The sequence below is a fragment of the Phragmites australis genome, chromosome 16, assembly GCF_958298935.1.
Source record: "Phragmites australis chromosome 16, lpPhrAust1.1, whole genome shotgun sequence".
Taxonomy (NCBI): domain Eukaryota; kingdom Viridiplantae; phylum Streptophyta; class Magnoliopsida; order Poales; family Poaceae; genus Phragmites; species Phragmites australis.
Window position 1 is genome coordinate 11,360,857 of NC_084936.1, and position 22,757 is coordinate 11,383,613.

Genomic DNA, 22,757 nt, shown 5'->3' on the forward strand with positions numbered 1-22,757 from the left:
TGGAGTCTTAGTGACTCGCCAACACCTTGGGCCTTGTTGGCTCAAGCTTGTTGACCCTCTAACTTGGTATTGAGTGACGGCAATACTCTTGTACGGGGATGCAGAGACCCTTGCTTTGGTGGTTTAAGTTTCAAAGTGAAGATGGCGGTAAGTGACTGAAAAGAGGCTTGCAGTAAGGTCTGGTCTTGGTGACTCTACCCACTTGAGGCCTTGATAGCTCAAGGGTCGTGACCGGGTGCCGTTCGGGATCTATAGCCTGGAAGGTTGCTCCAACGTGGATTAGGGATGACGTTTATGCCATCGATACCACGAGATAAAAATCTCTTGTGCCGAGTTTGCTCTCTCTACCATATTTACGTTTTCGCATTTACTTCTTGCAATCTATCATTGCTTGTTTACATTCATAGAGTAGTTTGCTAGGATTAGCTATATGTTACAAACCTTTGATCGGTAGAGTAGACACACTAGATGAACTTAGAACACATTTAGACTTATCTTGTGAAGTTTTTAGAGCCGATTAGTTTTTAGTGTTCTAATTCACCCACCTCTTAGGACATCACCAATCCTTTCACTCTCCAAATAGCAAGAACATTGCTAAATAATGGACACTACCCATATAGTCTCACACCTCGGCAAAAAACCCATGCACTCCCATGCACAACCTTTAGCTATTCACTTCTCACGTATGTCCTAGGATTAGAAACAACCACCTTGAACTCCCTCTTCTCTAAGAAACATCATCTCTTTACTACATGCTGCAAATGCACATTATCACGAAATATTTGCATGTACTCACCACAATCCCATCATACTCCTAGGAGGACTGGTGTCCATCATTAACTGTCAAATTCTCTATTGCAAAATCCTTTTATTCCTCTATGATATCACTTTCCATGCCTCATTTCGTTCCACTAGCGGAATCCACAAAGGTGTGCAACACATCATCATATGCCTTCATCTGGTCAGCAAGTGCCTCGTACCACTCCCCCTGATCAGCATGGTCTAAGTATCCTCATCGTTAGAAACTTCTATTGCAGTCTCAACCTTCTCCGAAACACTTGTCCTCATAGGAATCTGAGGAACCACATCATCCTCCACAATGATAACAATTTCTCCAACCACCTCGAGCCTACTAGGCTTGGCTTATATCAAAACAATATCACTCGCTTCTACAAGGATAACATGAGAAAAACCCTGCATCAATCCCATTATCACAAATGGTTGTCATTGTTTCAAACTTTTCACCTCCCAAAGTTTCCACTACCACCCAATTTTGCAATGGCTATGAATCAAAACCTTGATTATAAACCACTGACGTGATAGACTAACTTGTAAAAAATTATGCAGTCACCCAAACACTTTGACTCACTTCATCTCCCGGACTACTTAGATATGTGTCCACGTACTAAAAATTACTCAAGTCTATCCCATTGTCACAATACATTATATAGCCATGACCGTAAAATACTCTAAAATTCACTACGGTCGACAACCCTGATCCAACAACCATACTAATTTCCGTCAGCTAAAATAAAACTAATACGATTACAAGATCTAATAACCATAAAAATACGAACAATCTAGCCCTACAACTAACCCCTAAAAATATCCCTAAACCAAACCTACAAATGAACTTATAACTAACCTAAATCTAAACTTAGATAAACACTAATATACATTACGTAAAGCATTCTATTCCTAATTTACCTAAAATTATCTACTCCAAATATTCCTAAAATCTAAACACTAAAACTACATACTCTAAATATACCTACAATATATTCCAGCTAAAAGTACCTAAAATTACCTAAAGTCTAACCACTAATATTCTTTCTATTCTACCTAAAATTATTTCTATTGTACCAAAATTACCTACAACCTAACCACTAATATTGTTTCTATTCTACTAAAATCCAATCGTGAAAATTATTTCTATTCAACCTACAATTACCTACTATAAATATACCTAATATTATTCTAAATAAAAACACTAAATTATAAAATAAAATTACCTTGTGACCTTGGTCGGTCTCCCTCTCCCGCCTCTCTCTTCCTCCTCCGACCCCCCTTTCTCTCCCTGCGGCCCCTCTCTAAGATCTTTCCCCACCGCCATTCTCCTTCCCTCTCTCTCCCCATGCGTCGGTGACTTGAGCGAAGCAGACGCCCCGCCACCGACCTCTCTCTCCCTCTCAAAAGAAAACGAATGGAAAGAGATAGCCATGGTCGACCGGTTTATGGATATAGGCCTCTCGGAACTCAGAGTGTTGAGGGGTCTTACGTGACCACCTCTCAGGACTTCGAGTACCGACATGCCCTATATAGCCATATGTCAACACTTAGAGTGCCAACAGGCCTTCGTGCACCGTAGACAACCTCCATGGCACTAAGATGGCAGGAGGCCCACCACCTGTCGGCAAACAAAGTACTGATATGTGCCTAATCGACACTCTAACATTCCGATTGTCGACATACATCAATATCATAATTTCTAGGATTTAAACTATATTTTTACAATTTTCTAATAAAATAATATTATTTAAAGAAAAACTCACCTTCCTATCGTGTTCTACCTCCTCAAATTCATCAACAACCTAGTCACCGTCATCATCAATTCTTTCATGTTTCTACCAACCTCCCTCACCCGCTCTACCAATACATCATTGTCACTGCTCATTGGAGATAATCATAGTCGTTTTGTTCTTTATAGTCAAATAGTAGATTCTATCAAATTTATAAATAATATGTATGATTAACATGTATAAGCATAAAATATGGTCATATAATGTAATATGTATTTGGACATAAGATACATCTAATATCATATGTGTAATAAAAAATAGCATTATATGTGAAAGATATGGCATCTGTAAGGTTATATGTACATAATAATCAATTAGCATGATCACAACTCTATATATCTCTATATTTATACTTCTATAAAATATACAAATTGTGACAGATCTCATCGATCTCTACTGTTCACATACATTGATCAAACGGTCACTGTGCAAAGGTGAACCATATCCCTCCTTCAAAAAATACATTCAATCTCCTATTATTTGACTTCCATATCTAGACACTTAATATTTGCCTTATATACATTCACCGCTAGGTTTTTTCCAAAGGGTGCATCGTCTCCCACACTTCGCCTATAACATCAGGTTTCTCCAGAGGGTGCGACACCACCTCCACCGTCGTCTACCACAGAGGTCACCTCCATCACACTATATTTATACTAAGATACTATACGAGAATTATTTTAATCCCCTCATAAATCGGTCAGCATCTTGATCCTGCTCATAGCATTACTACGGACAGTCAACTCTGGGCGATACAGTTTACTCCACCCTCATGTCCAGGTGCTTATCATTCTTCTCCCTCCTGAAATTACATAATTATGTTGTGAATTTCGTGTATGCAAATCTCTCTTTTGTTATGTTATATTCTTTTATTTCTTCGGATTGCTATATCCTAAATTAATTACACGTATGTGAAACACATGTGTAGTTGTTAGTTAATCTAAATTTTACGAGTTTGATGGAGAACATTAAATTTTACGAGTTTGATGGAGAACATCTGATCTCCACCATCGATTGTTTCTATATTTAGAATTGGTTCCCTGTTAAAATCAAGGAGCTAATTAACGTTGCACTCCATAAATTAAGTTATCTATTCCACTCATAAAATTAAGGAGCACTCCGCTCCATAAATTACATGATAAATAGGAAGCAAATAGTGCATTGTTTCAATAATATAGTAATATATTCAATTTTGTAAACTAATGATGATTAACCGTTATATCGCCTTGAACACATAACTGTACAAATTCAAGTAGTGTGAATTTTTTGTGTCTCTGAAGCAACGCACATACATTTTTACTAGTCACATTAGAAGCTTGATTATAGTTCTAGGATTCTAGTAGTAGGAACAAAATTTCTAACTATCCTACACCACGTAATAAAGAAAAACATAACTTATTATTTGCTATCACTGTTATCATTGTTCTTTGCCTCGTTACGAGCTCCTAATCAGCTCCGACTATTACGAAGAAAAACCAAAAGGACCACCCCACGCGCACCAAATAGAATTGGCCAACCAAAAGATTTTTTTCACTAACCCGTTAGTACAAAGCAAATTCGTCCATATAAAATCATTATAAATCAATAAAAAAGGTTTTTATAAAAAAGAAAGTTTTTGAACAATTTAACATAAAAAAGAAAAATACAAACCTTTCCTCACAAAATTAAAGAAAAAATAAAACCTCTAGAAACATACCAAAATCTGATAAAACCTTCTACTTCCATCACACGAAAATCGCTTCACTATCTTAACCGACAACTCTTTCTTTTGAAAGTAAATGAGATCTTTCATCCAAGACCCCTAGGTGATTCTAATCTATACTCCTTCTCTAATCTAACAATTAACACGTATAATTAAAAGAAAAAAAGACATACAACATATAAAAAATCTTTTTATAAGATTACATCTCGTAGAATTTTTTTTCAAATGTCTTGCCCATCAGCGACCCTTCCCCCTCCCGTCCACGGTGCTCCCGAAAACCGCGCGCCAAAAGCCATCTTCAATCAGGTGCCCTCCCGCCTCGCTCTCCCTTCCAAAAACTTCCCCCCAAAACTGTTTCCAATCTCATTATCCCGTCTACTCCCCATTCCCATTCCCCTCCCCCTCCCCTCCCGTGCGCCGCCGTCTCCGCCGCGGCAGCCAAAAACCCTACCAAACCCCCTCGAAGACACCCCGCCGCCGCCGCCGGCGAGCGACGGACGAGCGGCGAGGATGTTCTACTCGCACACGTTCCTGGCGCGGAAGAGCCCGCTGGGCACGGTGTGGATCGCGGCCCACCTCGAGCGCAAGATCAAGAAGCCGCAGATCGACGGCATCGACATCCCCTCCTACGCAGGTCGGTCGGCCCTTCCCTTGCTCGCTCAAAGATGCGGTTTTTCTTCGTTCTTTAGTTTCCCCGGAGAGAGGGACGAGAGCGCATCTGGTAGAGGCGAATGGCGTAGTACTCTTTGTGTTCTTCTGGGAAAATGGTGGACCATTGCGGTGTGAGCAGGAAATGATACATTTTGCAAAGGTTTTGTCCAAAACCGGCGTCATGCAAGTGGAAGGGAAACAAATAGTTTGTTCAGTTTTGGGAAAGAGGTCTTGTGTAGATTCTTTTCTCCCATTACTGACATTTTGGTAACTGATTGAAATTGTGCGTAAACATTTGTTCTTGTCGTAGGGTTTATGCAGAAAAGCAAAATAAAGATATTTGGTACTTTACTAATGAGCGATATTTGTAGAAGTTGGTGGACATACCTACAGTGTAGCGGCTTATTTATGGCCAAAGATATGAACTTTCGAAGCAAGTATGTACTCGTGAGATTATAGGGTGAACTCAATGTGTCTGTTGGCTCTTTATTAAACCTGGAAAAAGCATCAAGTGAAATAATGCAGTATTTGAAGTTGAACGAGACGATAGCGGTGCAAGGAGGAAGAGGAAATAGCGCAGGCGGACGGAGGTAGAAGAAAGGAGGAGAGCGGTCCGATAGGGATCGTAAGGCTCACGGCCGTTGACAATAGCATGACGGAATTTTAGTCGGCTGCTCTATAGCACCTATAAAAAATCCTTGCGATTTGGTTGCGCAATGATTGTGGCTGGGCATGGGGAAGAATGGAAGATGACTGAGTGATTTGTTTCTTGTGGTCACTCGCAAGTTAGCAACCCCCATCACTTTATCCTTTTGGGTTTATGGTATAATGACCATCTCCAGATATTGTTGCAAACAAGTAGTTATTTTTTTTGTTGGAAAAATACTTTTGTTAAAAAAAATATATCGATCTGTACTTGACTCTTGATTTTATCCCACACTAGTCAAATGCCCGTGCCTTGCAACGGAAGAAAAAAAATTCACCAGCAGCAAGAAATGCTTGGTACCAGCTGAACTTGGGTTGGACGACATGGCTAGTTGCTGGCTGCAGAGATTGATGCACTGGTGCGTAAGTTTGCACGTCAGTGGATTGATTCTGGCTGTTGGCTGTAAGCAAGCAAATAAAGACAAGGCATTCCTTGAGCTTGTTAATGGAATCAACACGAAGAAGATCTTATCTTCGAGGCCCTGTTGCTGTGAGGCAGTAGTGGTAGCACTCGGTTGTGGATCCTGCAGTAGCAAGCAGGAAAGGACAGGACATGAATGAATTTAGCCGTAGCAAAGGGAGGAGGAATAGAAGGAGACAGATCTTAAGGGACTCTTCGGAAGGCCTCGTCGATCTCTTAGTTGGTGAGGTCCTTCTTCTCGAGGAAGGATCGCTGATAGACGACCGGGTAGCTCCTGACCTTTGGGTGGGAGAGGAACTTGATGGCGTTCTGAATTTAGTCCTCCCTCATCAACTGTGGCGGCACCTCGAATACCAGCTTCTCAAGCCTGGCTCCCTCACTATCTGTTGTTGCTCCTGGTACAAAGATGCCATCCCATCCCATTCCATCAGGCAACAGGAGAGGAGGGGAGAAGACGATGACGCCGGATGTATATTGTTGATAGGCGGAAGCAAGTGAGGATTTTAACTCAATTCGATTCATTTGAATATCAAAGAAAGAAATTAAAGCCAAAAAAAGGTAGATTTTTTGGAAGAACAAATTGAATTGAATCCAATCAGTAAAAGAATTAACAGAATTGGAGCAAGGCAGGTAGCCGGGTTGGGGGATGGATTGCTGCTTGTCGGAGCCAGAGGCCATGGCCTCATCTCTCACCGGAGTCTCTCTTCTCTACTCTTGTCTTCTCTTCTTGGCGCATCGTGATGCCGATAAGGGAGTCATCGTCTCGTCTCGTCTCGATTGTGGAGACGCCGATCGAGAACAGCGCAGCAGCGCGGAGATGGAGGCAGTGGTGGCGGAGCCCATGGCGGCGGTAGGATGGGATTAGGGTTTTGCACATGCTTTGGGGTTTAGGGGCTCGGGAGGGGGACAGATGGGTGGAGGGGGGGGGGGTAAGTCAGTGATATTTGCGGGTAACTAATATCTAACTACAGGGACAAAACATGAGGAGAGTAGGACATAGGATGGTGTGAGAATTACTATGATTTTTTAAGTAGTAGAGATTTAAGTTTTTTTTTCTATTATTTCCCTATGATTTATTCTGTAAATCTTTGCCTAGTCTTCTAATGCACGTATTTTGCCTTTCCAGAGAGTATAATGTTCCCTGAGGTTCCAATTGCTCTAAGATTATCAGGGCATCTTCTTCTAGGCCTAGTCCGTATTTATTCGTGGAAGGTAAACTACCTGTTTCAAGACTGCAATCGAATGGTAACTACAATCAGAACTGCATTCGCTTCTGTACAAGTCGATCTTCCATTTGAGTCAGACCGTGTTCGGTTTGAGGCCATCACATTGCCGCCTACGTTTAATCTTGACGACTTAGACCTGGACGATGCAATTTGTCAGATGAAGTAAGCATTTTCTGTACTTTAAATCATTGCTTCGTGTTATGCAACCTCAATGTAATACTCATATTTTGTTGAACTTCCTGCAGTACACCAGATAGTCATCGGAAGGCTCCTGATGAGATTACTTTGGGTGGTAAGTGACGTTCAATATACCCAATCTTATTGACATTGCAGTTCTTTTGAAGCAATCGGGAGGGGAGACCCCTACCTATGTTTTCAATAAAAAAAGAGAGCTGAATTGCAATCAAGCGTTTAACTATCTCACTGGTGTTGCAGATGGAGAATATGTGATGATAGACCTTGATGAGGTATTCATTGCTATCTTGCCTCTTTTTTTTTTTAAAAAAAAATCTTGCGTTCTTTTTTACTTCTCAAACCACTAACTTTTTACCTCACAAATGTGCAGGATGTTAGAGTAGAGTCATCAGCTCCTGGTCTATCATCACTCATGGGGCCTAAGCCAATTGAGAACGAGTATGTTTCTTGAATAGTTTCTCTCTTTCTTACTCGTGGATTCATGTCTCCTTTTCAATCATGTGCAGGATGTTCCCTCCGTTTGATGATGGTTTTGGAGAAAATGACAATCACAATGATGAAATTCCTCCCCCAGGCAATTTGCCAGTGAACTCCAACACTAAAAATCAGACAGATGGAGCACAAGATCCACCGGAAAAAATGCGTGAAGCTTCACAGGAGGGGCCTGGCCTGAACTTAACAGATTTAATAATTGGAAATGATGACCCCATGGAGGTGAACCAGGGTTCTTCACCGTTTGTGCAAAACAAGGTTATCAGCCCTCCAGTTATTGACGAAATTTCTTCTGCTGATCAACAAATACCTGGGAGATCCATACCCAATTTACGAACACCGACCATATATGATCCTTTTGATGATGGTACACCACTAAATTTTGTTTAGTATTTGTCTGCTGATACATTATGCACCTGAAGTATTTGTTTTTGTCTGTCTTATGTTTTAATATAATATAAATTCCCTTAATGATAAAACACGTCCTGATCCAACTTTACTTTTTTTCCTTTTATGAATTTAGACAACCAGTTACCTGAATGGAGGATGAACCCATCTCTACCTCAAGTACAACCATCTCCACCTCAAGCGAGAAATAGAAGGCCAAAAGCACCAGATAACAAGAGAAAGAGAAAGAGAAGGGTGAAATTTGATGAAGAAATAGTGCTCTCCAATAAGTAAGTTTTAATTGACCCTCAACTTTGGCATGAGGATTCTTACCTGTTTACTTGAGCAATATTATAGTATGGATAACTTGGAACAATGATTTGATGTTCTTATCTGAATTTTGAAAGAAATAAATTGCTGCTCAGAATTTGATGATTTTTTATAGATTAATGCGTTGGTTCAAGAAATGCTGTGTATCAAAAGATGTACTAATATTCTCGGAAGTCGGAACTATGCATAATAATTTAATGCGTATCGTATACCTGATACTTCATGATAAACGGCTATACCTTTGCGATATTTATACTGTCATTAGAATTTCCTATTTTTTATACTGTGACATTTCTATGATTTAATGAACAAAATTATATTTTTATATTGTTTTTGGTCTATGGAACATGTAACCTGTAGCGCTATTCTACACTTTTGTGTAGGATATATGACGTGTCTAGCTGCTCGTCTCTATTTGGGAGACCCTGCGTATTATTTTGGGGCTCACAAAATAATATTCTACACCTATGTGTAGGGTAGTATATCTAATCATGTAGTTACACACTTTACTATATCGGTTCTGCTTGGTTCTTTAGTGTATATATGAAGCTGTATCAGCGTATAAATGTTTTTTTGGGAAAATTCCATATAGGTGCTACACTGCCACCTTGAGCATTTTCTTGCTAAACAGCTTATTCAAATAACTCAATACCCATCGTTGTCATTTGGTTACAAAAAGTCAAACGTTCCTCTAGAAATTGGGATAGACGCTGTACCAACCTTCTACCAAAATGCAATCGCATGTATAGTTTTACCATCTAACGCTGCATTGCTTGGAGGTACTCTTCTGTTTTTTTAAGAAAATGGATAAAAGTATCGGGCTTTTTGCATCAAGAGATGCATATTGCAAATAATTGATTATTACAATATCCCAGTATATGTAGCCAATATCACACAGGGAGAAAACATAATTAAAACAAAAGAGTGTCATGAAACTTGTAATCTATAATTACGTAGCCACTCGTGCTTGGCGAAGAGCTCTATAGACACTATCTTCAAAGTACGGTAAACCTTCAGGAACTTTTCCGTTTGATCCTTCCTATGGAGTAGTCTCCAGAAACTTATCCAGTAAGTTCATCTAAAAAGTACCTGAATGACATATTTGTTTTTTATAAAAACTATATCATTACGACAAATTCATATAGCCCCAAAAAGTCACTATCCCAACTAAGATTTTTTTTTAGCTCCTATCCCCGTAACCAATTGCCCATCATATGAGAAATATTCCTCGGATTTTTAATCCTTAAGGCTGTCCTTATTATATACCAGATTGTCTTAGCCAAGGAACATTCGAAGAAAATGTGCTGGATATTCTCATTATGATTACAAAAGGAGCACTTGAGGCTGTCTTTCCAATTTCTTTGGACCAGGTTATCTTTGGTCAAAACCACCCCATGTCCTATGTACCATAAGAAATTTTTTATCTTTAACATGAGTTTGAGTTGCCAAAGCCACTTGTTAGGGATGCTTATGGAGTGATTTAACATTTGTTTGTATATTGACTGGACAGTAAGTTGCCCCTTCCCATGAATATCCCATTTGTAAATGTCTCTATTATAAGTGAGCTGGATATGAATAAGTTGCAATGCCAATTGTTGCTATTCAATTAGTTTGTTTCCAATAATCGGTCATTAGAAGGATAAATTAAGAGGTATACTTCTCATTATTTTCACAGTTGTGGCTTGTTTATGTCCCACCGCATTATACAACAAGGGAAATTGTTGGCTTAGTGGGTATTTTTTTAGCCAAATATGATTCTAGATACGAGTTTGTTTCCCATTTTGTTCTTGAAAAGACCCCTATTTGGGGAAATCGTTTTTAATCTTCATAAGATCAAACCAGAAGTGTGAATCTCCTAGCTATCCATGGACTTGAGTGAGCACTTTGGAGCTAAGATATTTATTCCTGAGCATTTGTTGCCAAACCTTATTCTCATTAAACAGCTTAAAAAGCTATTTGCTTTGGAGACAGGTATTTTTAATCAAAAGGTTAGTAATTTCCAAACCCCCTTGTCCCTGGGTTAGCAAAGAATATCCCAACTTGCTAGTTTATATTTCTTCTTGTGATTTTTTCCTTGCCAAAAGGACCTAGATCGTAAGTAATCTAACCGTTTTAGGACTCTATTGGATCTCAAAGAATGACATCATAAAAATAGGAAGACTACCAAGGCCTGAATTTAGAAGCACTAATCGGCATCTAGCTGACATCATATTCCCTTTCCAACTGCTCCACTTCTGTTCAAACCTATCTTAGACCCCTTTCTAATCATTATTTATTATTTTTTAGTGATGCATTGGAATGCCAAGATATTTAAAAGGATATGTAGTAGTATTGCACCCAAATAAATGTGTATATTGGTCTTCGCATTCCTTTGCCTCACTATAACAGAACAACTTGCTTTTATGAAAATTTATCTTCAACCTTGTGAGCTACTCAAACACACATAGGATGAGTTTTATACTCTTAGCCTATTCTAAATTATGGTTTATGAAAATAATGGTGTCATCTGCATATTGCAGAATAGACAGATCATCATCTATCAAATGTGGAACCACTCATGTTATTTGTCCATTACTTTTTACTCTGAATATTAATATTGCAAACATATATGCTATAGTATTAAAAATGATGAGTGATAGGGGTTACCTTGTCTCAGTTCTCTGCGCGTTTGGAATAAAGGGATCAACCTCATCATCGATCTTAATTCCTATATGTCTTTCCAATATAAAGCTTTGAATCCACTCGCACTATTGTGCGGAGAATCCTTTCATTCGCAAAGTTTGTTGAAGGAAGTACCATTTTACTTTGTCATATGCTTTCTCGAATCAATTTTCAATATCATGTCATTTGTTTCTTCCTATGTAATTCATGGATGGTTTCATGTAAAGTTATTACTCCCTTTATAATGTTTCGTTCGGGTATGAAGGCGGTTTGTGTAGATTTTATTATTTTTTTTGTCACGGTACCAATCCTGTTAGTATCCACTTTGGTGAATATCTTAAAGCTGATATTTAACAAACATATAGGATTGTACTCTTGTATCTTCAAAACTCCCTTTTTCTTTGGGATAAGTGTTATGACCCAAAATTAAGGCTATATATGGCCAATTGCCTCTGTCAAAATCAGGGAATAATATCATGAGGCCACCTTGATCACTTCCTAAACTACCTGATAAAATTCATTAGGAAAGTTGTCCGGACCTGGAGCTTTATTATACTCATCTGAAATATCACATACCTTACCTCTTCTTCGTTAAAAAGGTGCTGTAAGGGTCAAATTAGTACCGGTGACAATTTCATCTTCTGTACCGGTGACAATTTCATCTTCTCTCGCGCAGCTATATGAAGGGTCAAATTAGTGGCGCTGTAGATGAGTTGAAACGCAAGAGGAGAAAGCTACCCCAAACGGCCCTGAATATGTGGAGATTCAGCAGGACTAACAGAAGCGACAGCTTCTTCCTTGAACCTTTGCTGCATGGTAAGCAAATAGGCTCTTTGGTGTTTTTTTATTTGCACCTCCCCATTGTGTGTCCTTTGGTGGCCAGAGGTGCGAGACGGGGCTCGAGCCCCCGCTGGTTTGACTTGTCCCATCGAGTTTTATCATTGGGCTCCATGCCCGTCCGCAAATAGGCTCTTTGGTTTCTCAGAGGTGTATTAGTTTCTTCCCTCTTAAGAAAACCCATGTTAACCCCAAATTTGCTCCCTTTCAGGGATGTGCAGTAACCTACATGCAACCTATGGGAGAAACTTCCCCCGTGTGAGTGACCCTGATCCTAAGTCTGCTGCCGGCGAACCCACGGCTGGTGAAGCAAATGGTAGTGGTCAGGATCCACCGCCTGAAAGACAGCTCACCGCAAAGCCTCATGGAAATGAGGATGCACTGCCTGAACGTCATATCACTTCAAGCCCAAAGCCTCAAGGAAATGCGGATGCAAACCCCGAACCTCTGCCCACCCTAAAGTCACCAGAAGCCGATGCAGCACCAGATGAAGATATGTTGCCCGAGTTACCTCGATTCTCCCCAGTAGATATGCCATCTCCAATTGGAAGAGATGATTCTGCTTTCAAAACTCCTGGTACTAGAACTCCACAGTCTGGACTTGGAGGAACTGGTGTTACTGAAATTCCACCATCTGATGGGAGTTATCTATTACCTGGGCAGAATACTCGTGACTCTGATATGGAATCCCTGTTTCCGATCAATGAAGATGATTATGATCAGCCAGATATTCCTGGGCTCATAAGTACTCCTGGAGTTATATCTAGTGCAGGTACTGGCGTCACAGGATTAGGAAGCATGTCTGCTAGGACAAGGTAATGAGATACGTTTGGACTGAAGACGCCATTCCTTTTTAGCATACGTTGACTTTTTGTGTCGTATTGCATTGTAGGGTTGTTGCACAGTTCTTCAAATATCATATGCCTTCAACCTCATCAGATGAGCAACCTGGAAAATTCAGTTTGGACAGAATCTTGGAAGGGAGAACAAGAAAGCAAGCTGCACGGATGTTCTTCGAAACAACGGTAATATACCACTAGTGTTCTTTTTTGACATACACTTGTAATCTTTACTTTGTTCAGCTGCAGGCAATTTCTTCCTGGTGCTTATTTGATTTTTATTTCCATTATATTTTTCTTCCTATAGGTTCTGAAGAGTTATGACTATATTGATGCCCGACAAGAAGAAGCATACGGTGATATTGAAATCTCAGTTAAACCCTCGCTCTCAGCAGACAAACTTTGACAAAATTAATTCGAATCATGGAAGAAAAGGATCTCTCGTTCCATCAGTCCCACAGTAGGATTTGCAGTGGTTCCCTGAATAGGGGATGCGCTGATGTGGTGTAGCTGGAAACCTACTACAGTTACTGGCATCTGTTTTCACGTGAGGCTGCAGAAGACATTTCGTGAAGTTTTAACATTGTTGTGTTATCAAAAGCTAGGACACATGGTTCCGTTCAGAATTGAGATTGTTTTCTCAGCCCGTGCTTTCAACAGTAAGCAAAGTGATGAAATGGACAGAGAAACTTTTGTTCTAACTTATAAATGATAATGGTAGCTATCTGTTAATCCTATCTGAAATGTTTAGTGGCTAGGGACTAGGTTAGCTTACAGAATGTCAGTGTAAATAGTGTGATATCATATATATTTTCTCTTTATGTAATGTTTGTTGCGTTTACTTGCGGTATATTAAGAAAGTCTTTAGGATACACACTATACTTTATACTCCACTAGTCCATTATCGTCGATTCTGTTCAGAGCCATCTGATCTCAAACCGTGGCTATTAGCCATAAGACATGCCATACTTTTTTTTTCCCGAAAGGATGATAAGAGCATTGCTGATATTTTTCTTTATATAGAAGAGGAGAATTAACTCATTTTATAAGGATAGTTTAAAGGAACTGACAAATAATCTCAGATAATTTCAGGACGATAATACGACCTTAATTTAAAACAGAACGAACGGCCTATCATCCTCGTCAAGTTCTATACATAGCTGCAGTCCTCGTCAGCGAAGCCTAGCTTTGACCCCACCGTGTCATACACCACCCTCTTGTTCTTCTGCTGGTAGTTGCCGATGATAGGCGTCTGGTCCTCGTACGAGAGGCTCGCCATGGCGAGGCACACCTGGGACCCGTCCTTCCTCACCACGAACAGCATCCCGGCCGCGTCCACGGTCATTTCGGCGCCGCCCTCCAGCCTCAGCGTCAGCAGCGGCACCTTCACCTCGTCGTGCCCCGTTAGGTCGTAGCACGTATCGAGGATCGAGAACCCCGGGGCGGCAGGGTATCCCGCGGCGCCGAACTGGCGCGTGAACTCGGCGCGCACGGCGCGGTACACGGACGGCGCCAGGCGCGTGATCACCGTGCCGGAGTCGATGAGCACGTTGCTGGCTCCCAGCCCCTGCGCGGCCACGGGGGTCCTGCCGACGGCCGCGCCGGTGACGTTCAGGAAGTAGAACGGAGGCTGCGCCGGGTCGGCGATCATGCGGGTATAGGCGATGGGCGTCGTGTTGCGGTAGGACGACGTGTCGCCGCCGAGGGAGAGGGAGCCCGAGGCGTTGCCCGTGGTTGTCGCCGGCAGGCAGTAGGAGAACACACCGCCGAACCGGGACGCCGTTTGGGAGACCAGCGACAGCTCCGTGCGGCCGAGGCCCATGAGCCCCGCCGTGCCGCCGAACAGGCCGCGGTTGCTGAGCCCGCACCCGAACACGAAGCTGTCGAGGCTGGCCCTGCCGAGGCCGACCGTGTCCATGGCGAGCACGCCCCGGCTGAACGACCCGTCGCCGTAGGCCAGCGCGTAGTAGCACTTCTCGCTGGTTCCGCCGGTCGTAGCGCAGGATCCCGGCATGCCGGTGGCCGCCTTGAGGGAGGCCGCGCACGCGGAGGCGTTGCACGGGACGGCGGCGTAGGTAGCGGAGCCGGCGGGGTCGAAAAGCGGGTCGCGCTGCGCGTAGCACGCGGAGCAGGGCTTGCACTGCACCCATGTGAGGTCACTGCCGGTGTCCACGATGACGGTGAGGTTGGCGGCGGCGCCGGAGCTGCCGCCGAGCACGATGGTCGCGACGTAGTTAAGCGTCTGGAATCGGATGCCGGAGAATAGCGGGACCTCGGGCGTCGCCGCCTGCCAGGAGCCGGACTGCGTGGACGCTGCTGCTCTGTTGCGCAGCTGCAGTGAATTCGCACGCGCTTCGTCGGCAGCGAGGAGGCGGCGGAGGTAGCGATCCCGGGTGGTGAGGTCGTCGGGGATGGCGGTGAGGGAGTGGTGCTTCAGCTCTAGCACGGTGGTCGCTGTTCTTGCTGCTCCCGCTTTCTTGTGCTCCCCTGAAGAAGATGACAAAAAAAAAATCAGCTCTAACACTAATGCATCCATGCTCTGTACAACTAAAATACAGAGGTGAGCTGGTAGCTCCAGTCAGTGCATGCAGCAGAATTACCTAGCGTTTCAGCACGCTCTGCGTCAGCGTAGCGGCGGCTACGGGCATTCCTCAAGGCACCCCATTCCTCCAGCTCCCGCAGAGAGAGCACGGCACTCTTCCCGGAGGCAGGCCGGCCTCGGCCAGCGGGGGCAGCAACAGCCGCGAGCGCGAGAAGCGCAAGGACACGAAGACGAAATCGAGCGGGCAGCGCCATTGCTGTGCAGACGCTGGAGTGGAGTGGAGTGGATCTGACAAGTCACAGGCGGAAGAAACGACCAAGCACGAAGCTGTCCGGGGCCCGGGGAGGTGCAAGAGACAAGAGAATGTGTGTGTGTGTGAGAGAGAGAATACATATGCAGATGCACGGACGCTGCTAGCTAGCTAGTTGCCTGTCACCCCTGCTGCTTGGACGAGTGCGGAGACCATGCACGCAGGAGGGAGCACGAACCGCTGGAGTATCTGCGATCACGGGCACAAAGGTAGGGTAAGCGGCTCGTGTTGTTTGGTTGCGGAGAAGATGGTAGCGGCGCATGCGCGATGCCCCTAGGGCGGCTGCACCTGCTCCCGTGAACGAACATGGCCGAGATCCATGAGGGAGGACATGCAATTCACTGTTAACTGTTACTACCGTGCCGGTGCGGGTGGCGTTGAAACTTTGAGAGTACATCGGACGAGGACGTGCGGAGGGCCAGCGCCATCACCGCTTTGGAAGAACGCGATCGAGCCGCTTCAGAAGAGAGAAGAAGAATGTCCATACGAGAGGGGTTCACGACGTTGGTAAGCTTCAAGCTAGGCCCATTTCCCATCTTAACCGAGAATGAGTGCCCACCTGGACTCGATTTCTTCCTGGCCGCGCCGACATTTGCCTTAACTCCCCTGGTAGAAAGTATTAAGGCTTCATGGCTATCGTTTAGAGTTGGAGTTTGTTTCATGTTTTGAGTTCACATTTAGAGTTTATTTATTGGTCTAGGTGTCTTACAAACGGAAATTTTAGGTGCAAACATTGATTCTTACCCGTCTGATCTTCATCTGAAGATAGTCTTTTCTCCCACCATCCCACCAAAGTCATTTTGCGTAAAACTCCCCAGCAGCCCCATCAGAAATCAATGTAGATCAGGTGTGATGGTGGGAGGAAAAGCTACCTTCATATCAGAATTAAATAGACGGAAATCAATGATTACACCTTTGCACCTAATGGTCTATTTGCATCAAAAATTTTCTTATCTTTACTTACAACCGAGGTCTCATACCTGGAGCCTCTATATTAGAGGCCCTTTAACGGGGCAGATGCGAGACAGGGGGATCGAACCCCTGTTGATCGAACTCCCACCTTGAAGTCCAACCATCGAGTTCTATGCTCGTTCGCAAAAAAAATTCTTGTCTTAGGAGGGCTATATATGTCAGACCATGAATTCACTCATATTATGTCAGACCACAAATTAATTCACTCATGTTTTCATATCGGATCTATTAGCAGAGCATTAATATAGGAGAAGAACTCATGTGTTCTTGTCTTGCGTCCTTTCATATCTATTGATACCAATCAATCCGCACCTTGCCAATGTGCTGGTTGTGTGGATTGCCATTCAGGCAACAAGTAGGGGTGTGTCACGCCTTTGAATATGGGTTTGCTGGTAGGCTCTCAAGCCCAACAAGATTAGTGAGTTAGGTCTGATTTGGATTTAGATCGTATGATGGCCCGAGCAAGAACATCATCTTGAATCTTCATCTCCTTTGCACTAGTCAGAACTTCTCTGTCTCAACCCGTGGACCTATCTATCTTCTTGTTTACAAGAGAGAGGGGTTCGTCATTCTCACGGACTATTGCTCATATTTAGTTACCCATTTAAAAGTTTTTGCCTTGTTTCAGTGTTGGGAATGGGTAGGCTACGGCTAGCGCAATTTTTTTTTCTACCACGTTCAAACAGTAAACCATGTAGAGGATTATGGATCATTACCACAAGACGCGCAATGCAGTGGAAGGAGAGTTGGAGTAGATCGATCCAACTTTGTACGCTTCCTCGACCAGCTCCGAGCAGCGTCGCGTGTTCCTCAACCAGCTCCGAGTAGCGAAGGGGAAGTAATCGATCACGTCGACTAGCTCTGCGACCACGTAGAGGAAGAAGTCGACCACAGAGCACAACCAGCACCGCGATCTTCATGCCGAGGAGATAAATGTTGCAATAGCAACATCGCCTCTATAGTATTCACACGTACAGGGATGGAATGCCATATGCCGGTGTGCTAGCATCGCGCAACCGGCTAAGGTTTCGCAGGGAGCTCATGAAAGAGGTGGCGACCAAGGTTTTTGGTGGTAGAACTTGTACACTATGGCTCATGTCTCCTCTTATATAGAGCATATTAATGGACATTTAATCACATTAAAGTCCATTATGACTCTCTAATGGATCTTTAATTACATTAAATCACATTCGTAGATCCAATCCGCATATGTGATCGCCTCTAGCGCAAATCACCAACATTCAGCGGTTCCTTCATCTGAACCTTTCAGTACTAATCTATGTTCATGGGGGAAGACCCCTCATCTGACCTCCAAGCTACTGGCATTGGTAGAGGAATCCTTTGATTGTTCAATTAGGAAACTGAAAGTGCATCTAGGCCCCCTAAGTGGGTTTTGGCTTATTGATGACAAAACGATTAAGGAACTAATGAGTTTATTGAAGCTATGAACATGTTTTAGTCTCATTGGTGAAGTTATACAACGATGACGTCCCTCGAAAAGAAAAGAGAAGCGTTTTGTAGTACTCAATAGAATTTAATTTGATTTTATCTTTGAAATTGAGTTTAAAAAAGCCGTACTATCAAGAGGGATGCAATTGTTAGTTTTGATGGTGTCTCAATGCTCAAAGTAACCTCTTAGAACCAAATTTTGAGAGACACATTCACCCACGGACACCAGGAAATAGGCAAAGTGTTTTGAGTCCGGAGTCTCCGGTGTTCACCGGATACTCCAGTACTTAGTGTTTTAGGCCGGAGTCTCCGAGTGAGACTCCGCCAGAGAGTCTCGGTTCCGATTTAATTTTAATCGCCTGGAGTCTCCGGTGTTCACCGAATACTCCAGTGCTTGGTGAACTTTGGCCGGAGTCTCCGAGAAAGTCTCCGGCAGAGAACCCCGGTTAGTATTTATTTTAAATGACCAGAGTCTCCGGTGTTCACCGGATACTCCGGTAGTTGGAGTTTTCGACTGGAGTCTCTGAGTGAGACTCCGCCAGAGAGTCTCGGTTAGCATTTATTTTAGATATCCGGAGTCTCCGGTGTTCACCGGATACTCCGGTACCTGGAGAGGTCGGAGAGTCTGGCAAGTCTCTGGGCATTTTCTTTGTGGCGACTAAGTGCCACCCGGAGTCTCCGGTGTTCACCGGATACTCCGGGCAGTTCAACAGAACTGTAATGGCTAGTTCTGACACTGTTCTGAGCCTGTTTTGGAATTATGACCGGAGACTCCGGTGTTCATCGGATACTCTGGGTTAGGTCAATCAGAACAGTAACAGCTAGTTTTTGAAGGATAGCTATATATACCTCCACACCTCTTTGCATTGAATGATTGCTGTTGCTGGTGAGCTACTATTTGACAAAGCCTCCTAAGAACATTCAAGAGCCCCTCCAAACCTCTCTAGTGCTTAGATTGTTCGAAGAATTGAGAGATAGAGTTTGGAAGAGTGATTTGAGTTGTTGAGCCAAAATCCAACCTTTGAGTATTGAGTTCGCCGTCAAGTATTCACTTGTGATCTTTTCTCTTGGAGCCTCGTGCTCCTAGACGGCAAAGCATTGCCCGTAGAGCACCCAAGAACTGTGGAGTGCCACGGGAAGTTTGTAATCGCCCGTTGATTTGAGTAAGAAAACCTAGCTTGATCTTTGTGGTCGTTAGGAGAGGATAGGGTTGAAAAAGACCCGGCTCTTTATGAGCTCCTCAACGGAGACATAGGCGCTTCTTAGTGAAATGGCCAAACTTCAGGATAAATTCTTATCTCCTTATTCTTGTGCAAGCTTTACTAATTGTTGTAGTATTGAGATTTTTCCCAAATTCTATTATTCGTGAGTATCTTACAGCAGGGTATTGTTGTTTAAGTATTTTACTCCTAGTAGAACCTGTGGTATCTCTTAGATTCTAGTAAACTTACTTAGATTCATTTTGATTTTGAAATCCTGTATAACCCGGATAATCCGGACAAGACCGGATAGTCCGGACTACCGGAGTATCCGACCCTCACCGGAGTATCCGGGCTCTGTTAATCCGCCGCTGAGTTTTAAATTTCAGAAACGCCTATTCACCCCCTCTAGATGACTTGATATTCAATTGGTATCAGAGCGTAACCTCCTACAAGGCTTGACCGCTTGGAGGAATTCGAAATGTCAATATTTGGAAGTCCGAAGAGTCCAAAAGATGATCCGTTGAAGAATGGTGAAGGTAATGTTAAGGGAAAGGGAAGTGAAATACCTTTCAATTATGATCGTTTAAATTCTTTTAGCAATTAAATCTCCGTGTCATCTGGGTGTGCACCATTCTTTGATGGTACACATTATGCCGCTTGGAGGCACAAAATGAAAATGCATCTAATATCTCTTCATCCATGTATTTGGAAGATTGTTTGCACAGGTTGTGACTTGCCGGATGAAGACCAAGAGCTCACTTCCAATGAAGAGCAAAACATGCACCGCAATGCTCAAGCTACAAGTGTTTTGCTTAGTGCCTTGAGTCCAGAGGAGTTCAACAAAGTAGATGGGCTTGAGGAGACTAAGTAAATTTAGGACACTTTCCAAGTTGCACATGAAGGCACTACAAGCGTGAGAGTCCAAGATAGAGTTACTTGAGGGCAAGCTAGGAAGATTCGTCATGAAAGACCATGAAAATCCCCAAGCCATGTATGATAGGATGATGTTGATTGTAAACAAGCTAAGAGGGTTTGGGAGTGAAGACATTGATGATCACAAAGTGGTGAAAAGATTGCTTAGAGCTTTTGCTCCTAGAAATCCCACTTTGGTGACACTTCTCTGAGAAAGAAGAGATTACCAAAGGCTCACATCGAGCGATGTGCTCGGGAGGATACTTGCTCATGAACTCATGGAGGAAGAAGCCAATGAAGTGAAGATTCATGCCAAGCAAAGCTCAACATCCAAGAACAAGAGGTTGCATTCAAGGCATGTAAAAGCAAACAAATTCAAGAATCAAGCTCAAGCGAAGAAGAGAGCTCCGAAGATGAAGAGATGGCTTTCTTTGTGAAGAGATTCAAGAAATTCATGAGGAAGAGTTGCTATTTCAAATACAAGAGAGATATGCACAAGAAGAGAACATCTAAGAGGGCATGCCATGAGTGTGGCGAAATTAGCTATTTCATAGCCGATTGTTCCAACAAGAAGAAGGGAAAAGACAAGGAGGAAAATAAGAGCAAGCCATTCAAGAAAGACAAGTACAAGACCCACAAGAAGAAATATTCGGGTCAAGCACACATTGGAGAGGAGTGAGATTCTAATTCCGGCTCCGACTCAGATGATGAAGGGATTGCCACCATCGCCATCCGCGAGCCTACACCAAGAAAATGACTCTTAATAAGTGATGATGATGATGACTCCCCCAAGTGCCTCATGGCTAAAGGTCGCAAGGTAAAATCCCAATCTAAGCTCCTAGATAGTGATAGTGATTATGATAGTGATTGTGATAGTTTGTTTAAATATTTAAGCAAAAATGTCATATCTAAGATAAAAGAGCTAATGGATACAATAGATAGTCATGAGGAGACCCTTGAGAGACAAGAGGATATGCTCATCCTTGAAAAGGAGAGAAACCATGAACTCGAGGAGCTCCTTGCTAAAGAGAAGGAGCAAGTTGAGAAATTATCTAATGATTATGATTTGGCCAATTTCTTAATTGCTAGTCTTGAGATTAACAATTCTACACTTCAAGAGAAATTATCATGTTTGGATAAAAATTATAAAACTCTTGAAAAGCAAATTAATACCCTTAAGAGTAGCTCATTCGACTCTAATGATGCAAACGTGCTATCTAGTGCTTCCACTAGTAATGGGTGCTCTCGTTGCTTTAATATTGATATAAATGCTTGTACTACTAATGTTGAATCTTTGCAAGTGTTACAAAAAGAAAATAAGAGGCTAAATACCTTGGTTAAGTATGGGTGCATAAAACCTATAAATCCAAAGATGCACTATATAAGACCATTCAAGCCAAGGACAACAAGCAAAAGAGAGGGCTTGGATTTGATCAATACACGAGCAAGCAAAATGGCCGTGTGATGATGAATGGAGTGGAGTGCCTCAAGTTCATCAAGGAAGGCAAGCAAGATGATCTCACGACTCAAGCAAAGCAACCAAAAGCCTATGCTCCTCAATTTACCTTTTATGTCTCTTATATGCTTAAGAGAAACCACCGTGGTAAAGTAGTTGCTCTTTATGTTGGTCCCCGCACAAAAGATAGAGTTGTCAAAAGGAATGTGTGGGTACCAAAGGTGCTTGTGACTAACGCTAAAGGACCCAAATAAATTTAAGTACCTAAAATAAAGGCATAAATTTGTTTTATAGGCATACTCCTCCGGTGGATCAAGTTAGGTGATCGATAGTGGATGTACAAATCATATGATCGAAGAAAAGAGTATGTTCTCATCTTTTGAAGAAGATGAGGACCACATGAAAACATCAGCTTTGGCGATGATGGAAAATGAGAGATAATAGGTTTAGGTAAAATTACTATTTTCAATGATCACTCTATTTCAAATATTTTGTTAGTCAAGTCTCTTAATTACAATTTATTATCCGTGTTACAATTATGTGAAATGGGTTACAATTATCTTTTTACTAATGAGAGTGTGATTGTCTCTAGAAGGAAAGATGCCTCAATAGTTTTCACTGGTAAGTTGAAAGGTAAACTTTATCTTGTTGATTTTTCAACAGATGAAGTGAAGCCTAAAACTTGCTTGATTGCTAAGTCTAGCATGGGTTGGCTATGACGTCGCCGACTAGCTCATGTTGGCATGAGAAATTTGTCTAAACTTCAAAAGGGCGAGCACAATCTAGGACTAACAAATATTTCTTTTGAGAAAAATAGAATTTGTAGTGCTTGTAAAGCGGGAAAACAAGTCGGAGCACCTCATCCCGCCAAGAACGTGATGACAACTAC

General features: G+C 42.6%; 2 protein-coding genes across 3 annotated transcripts; one reads left to right on the forward strand and one right to left on the reverse strand.

The window, feature by feature from the left end:
- Positions 1-4,590: 4,590 nt before the first annotated feature.
- LOC133894907 (sister chromatid cohesion 1 protein 3-like) lies at positions 4,591-13,851 on the forward strand. Of its 2 annotated transcripts, none has more exons than XM_062335104.1 (11): positions 4,591-4,915; positions 7,185-7,446; positions 7,530-7,576; positions 7,720-7,751; positions 7,850-7,917; positions 7,986-8,338; positions 8,495-8,648; positions 12,026-12,165; positions 12,398-13,001; positions 13,079-13,211; positions 13,333-13,851. In XM_062335104.1, exons 1-11 carry the CDS (start codon positions 4,792-4,794, stop codon positions 13,429-13,431), a joined length of 2,016 nt encoding a protein of 671 aa, XP_062191088.1. In that variant the 5' UTR covers positions 4,591-4,791; the 3' UTR covers positions 13,432-13,851. The 2 variants fall into 2 exon arrangements, with proteins under 2 accessions (XP_062191088.1, XP_062191089.1); XM_062335105.1 differs by lacking the exon at positions 4,591-4,915 and adding an exon at positions 6,429-6,552.
- Positions 13,852-14,080: 229 nt separating this feature from the next.
- LOC133895796 (aspartyl protease family protein At5g10770-like) lies at positions 14,081-15,933 on the reverse strand. Its single transcript, XM_062336312.1, has 2 exons — positions 15,626-15,933; positions 14,081-15,512 (listed from the first exon to the last, which is right to left on the reverse strand). The coding sequence occupies exons 1-2, from the start codon at positions 15,819-15,821 to the stop codon at positions 14,176-14,178; spliced, it is 1,533 nt and encodes a 510-aa protein (XP_062192296.1). The 5' UTR covers positions 15,822-15,933; the 3' UTR covers positions 14,081-14,175.
- Positions 15,934-22,757: the final 6,824 nt, after the last annotated feature.

Coding starts and splice junctions, on each gene's coding strand:
- LOC133894907 (XM_062335104.1), top strand. CDS start 4,792: ATGTTCTACTCGCACACGTTCCTGGCGCGGAAGAGCCCGCTGGGCACG. Junction 8,339..8,494: donor ATATGATCCTTTTGATGATG/GTACACCACTAA, acceptor TTATGAATTTAG/ACAACCAGTTACCTGAATGG. Junction 12,166..12,397: donor CCTTGAACCTTTGCTGCATG/GTAAGCAAATAG, acceptor GCTCCCTTTCAG/GGATGTGCAGTAACCTACAT.
- LOC133895796 (XM_062336312.1), bottom strand. CDS start 15,821: ATGGCGCTGCCCGCTCGATTTCGTCTTCGTGTCCTTGCGCTTCTCGCG. Junction 15,513..15,625: donor AGAGCGTGCTGAAACGCTAG/GTAATTCTGCTG, acceptor CATCTTCTTCAG/GGGAGCACAAGAAAGCGGGA.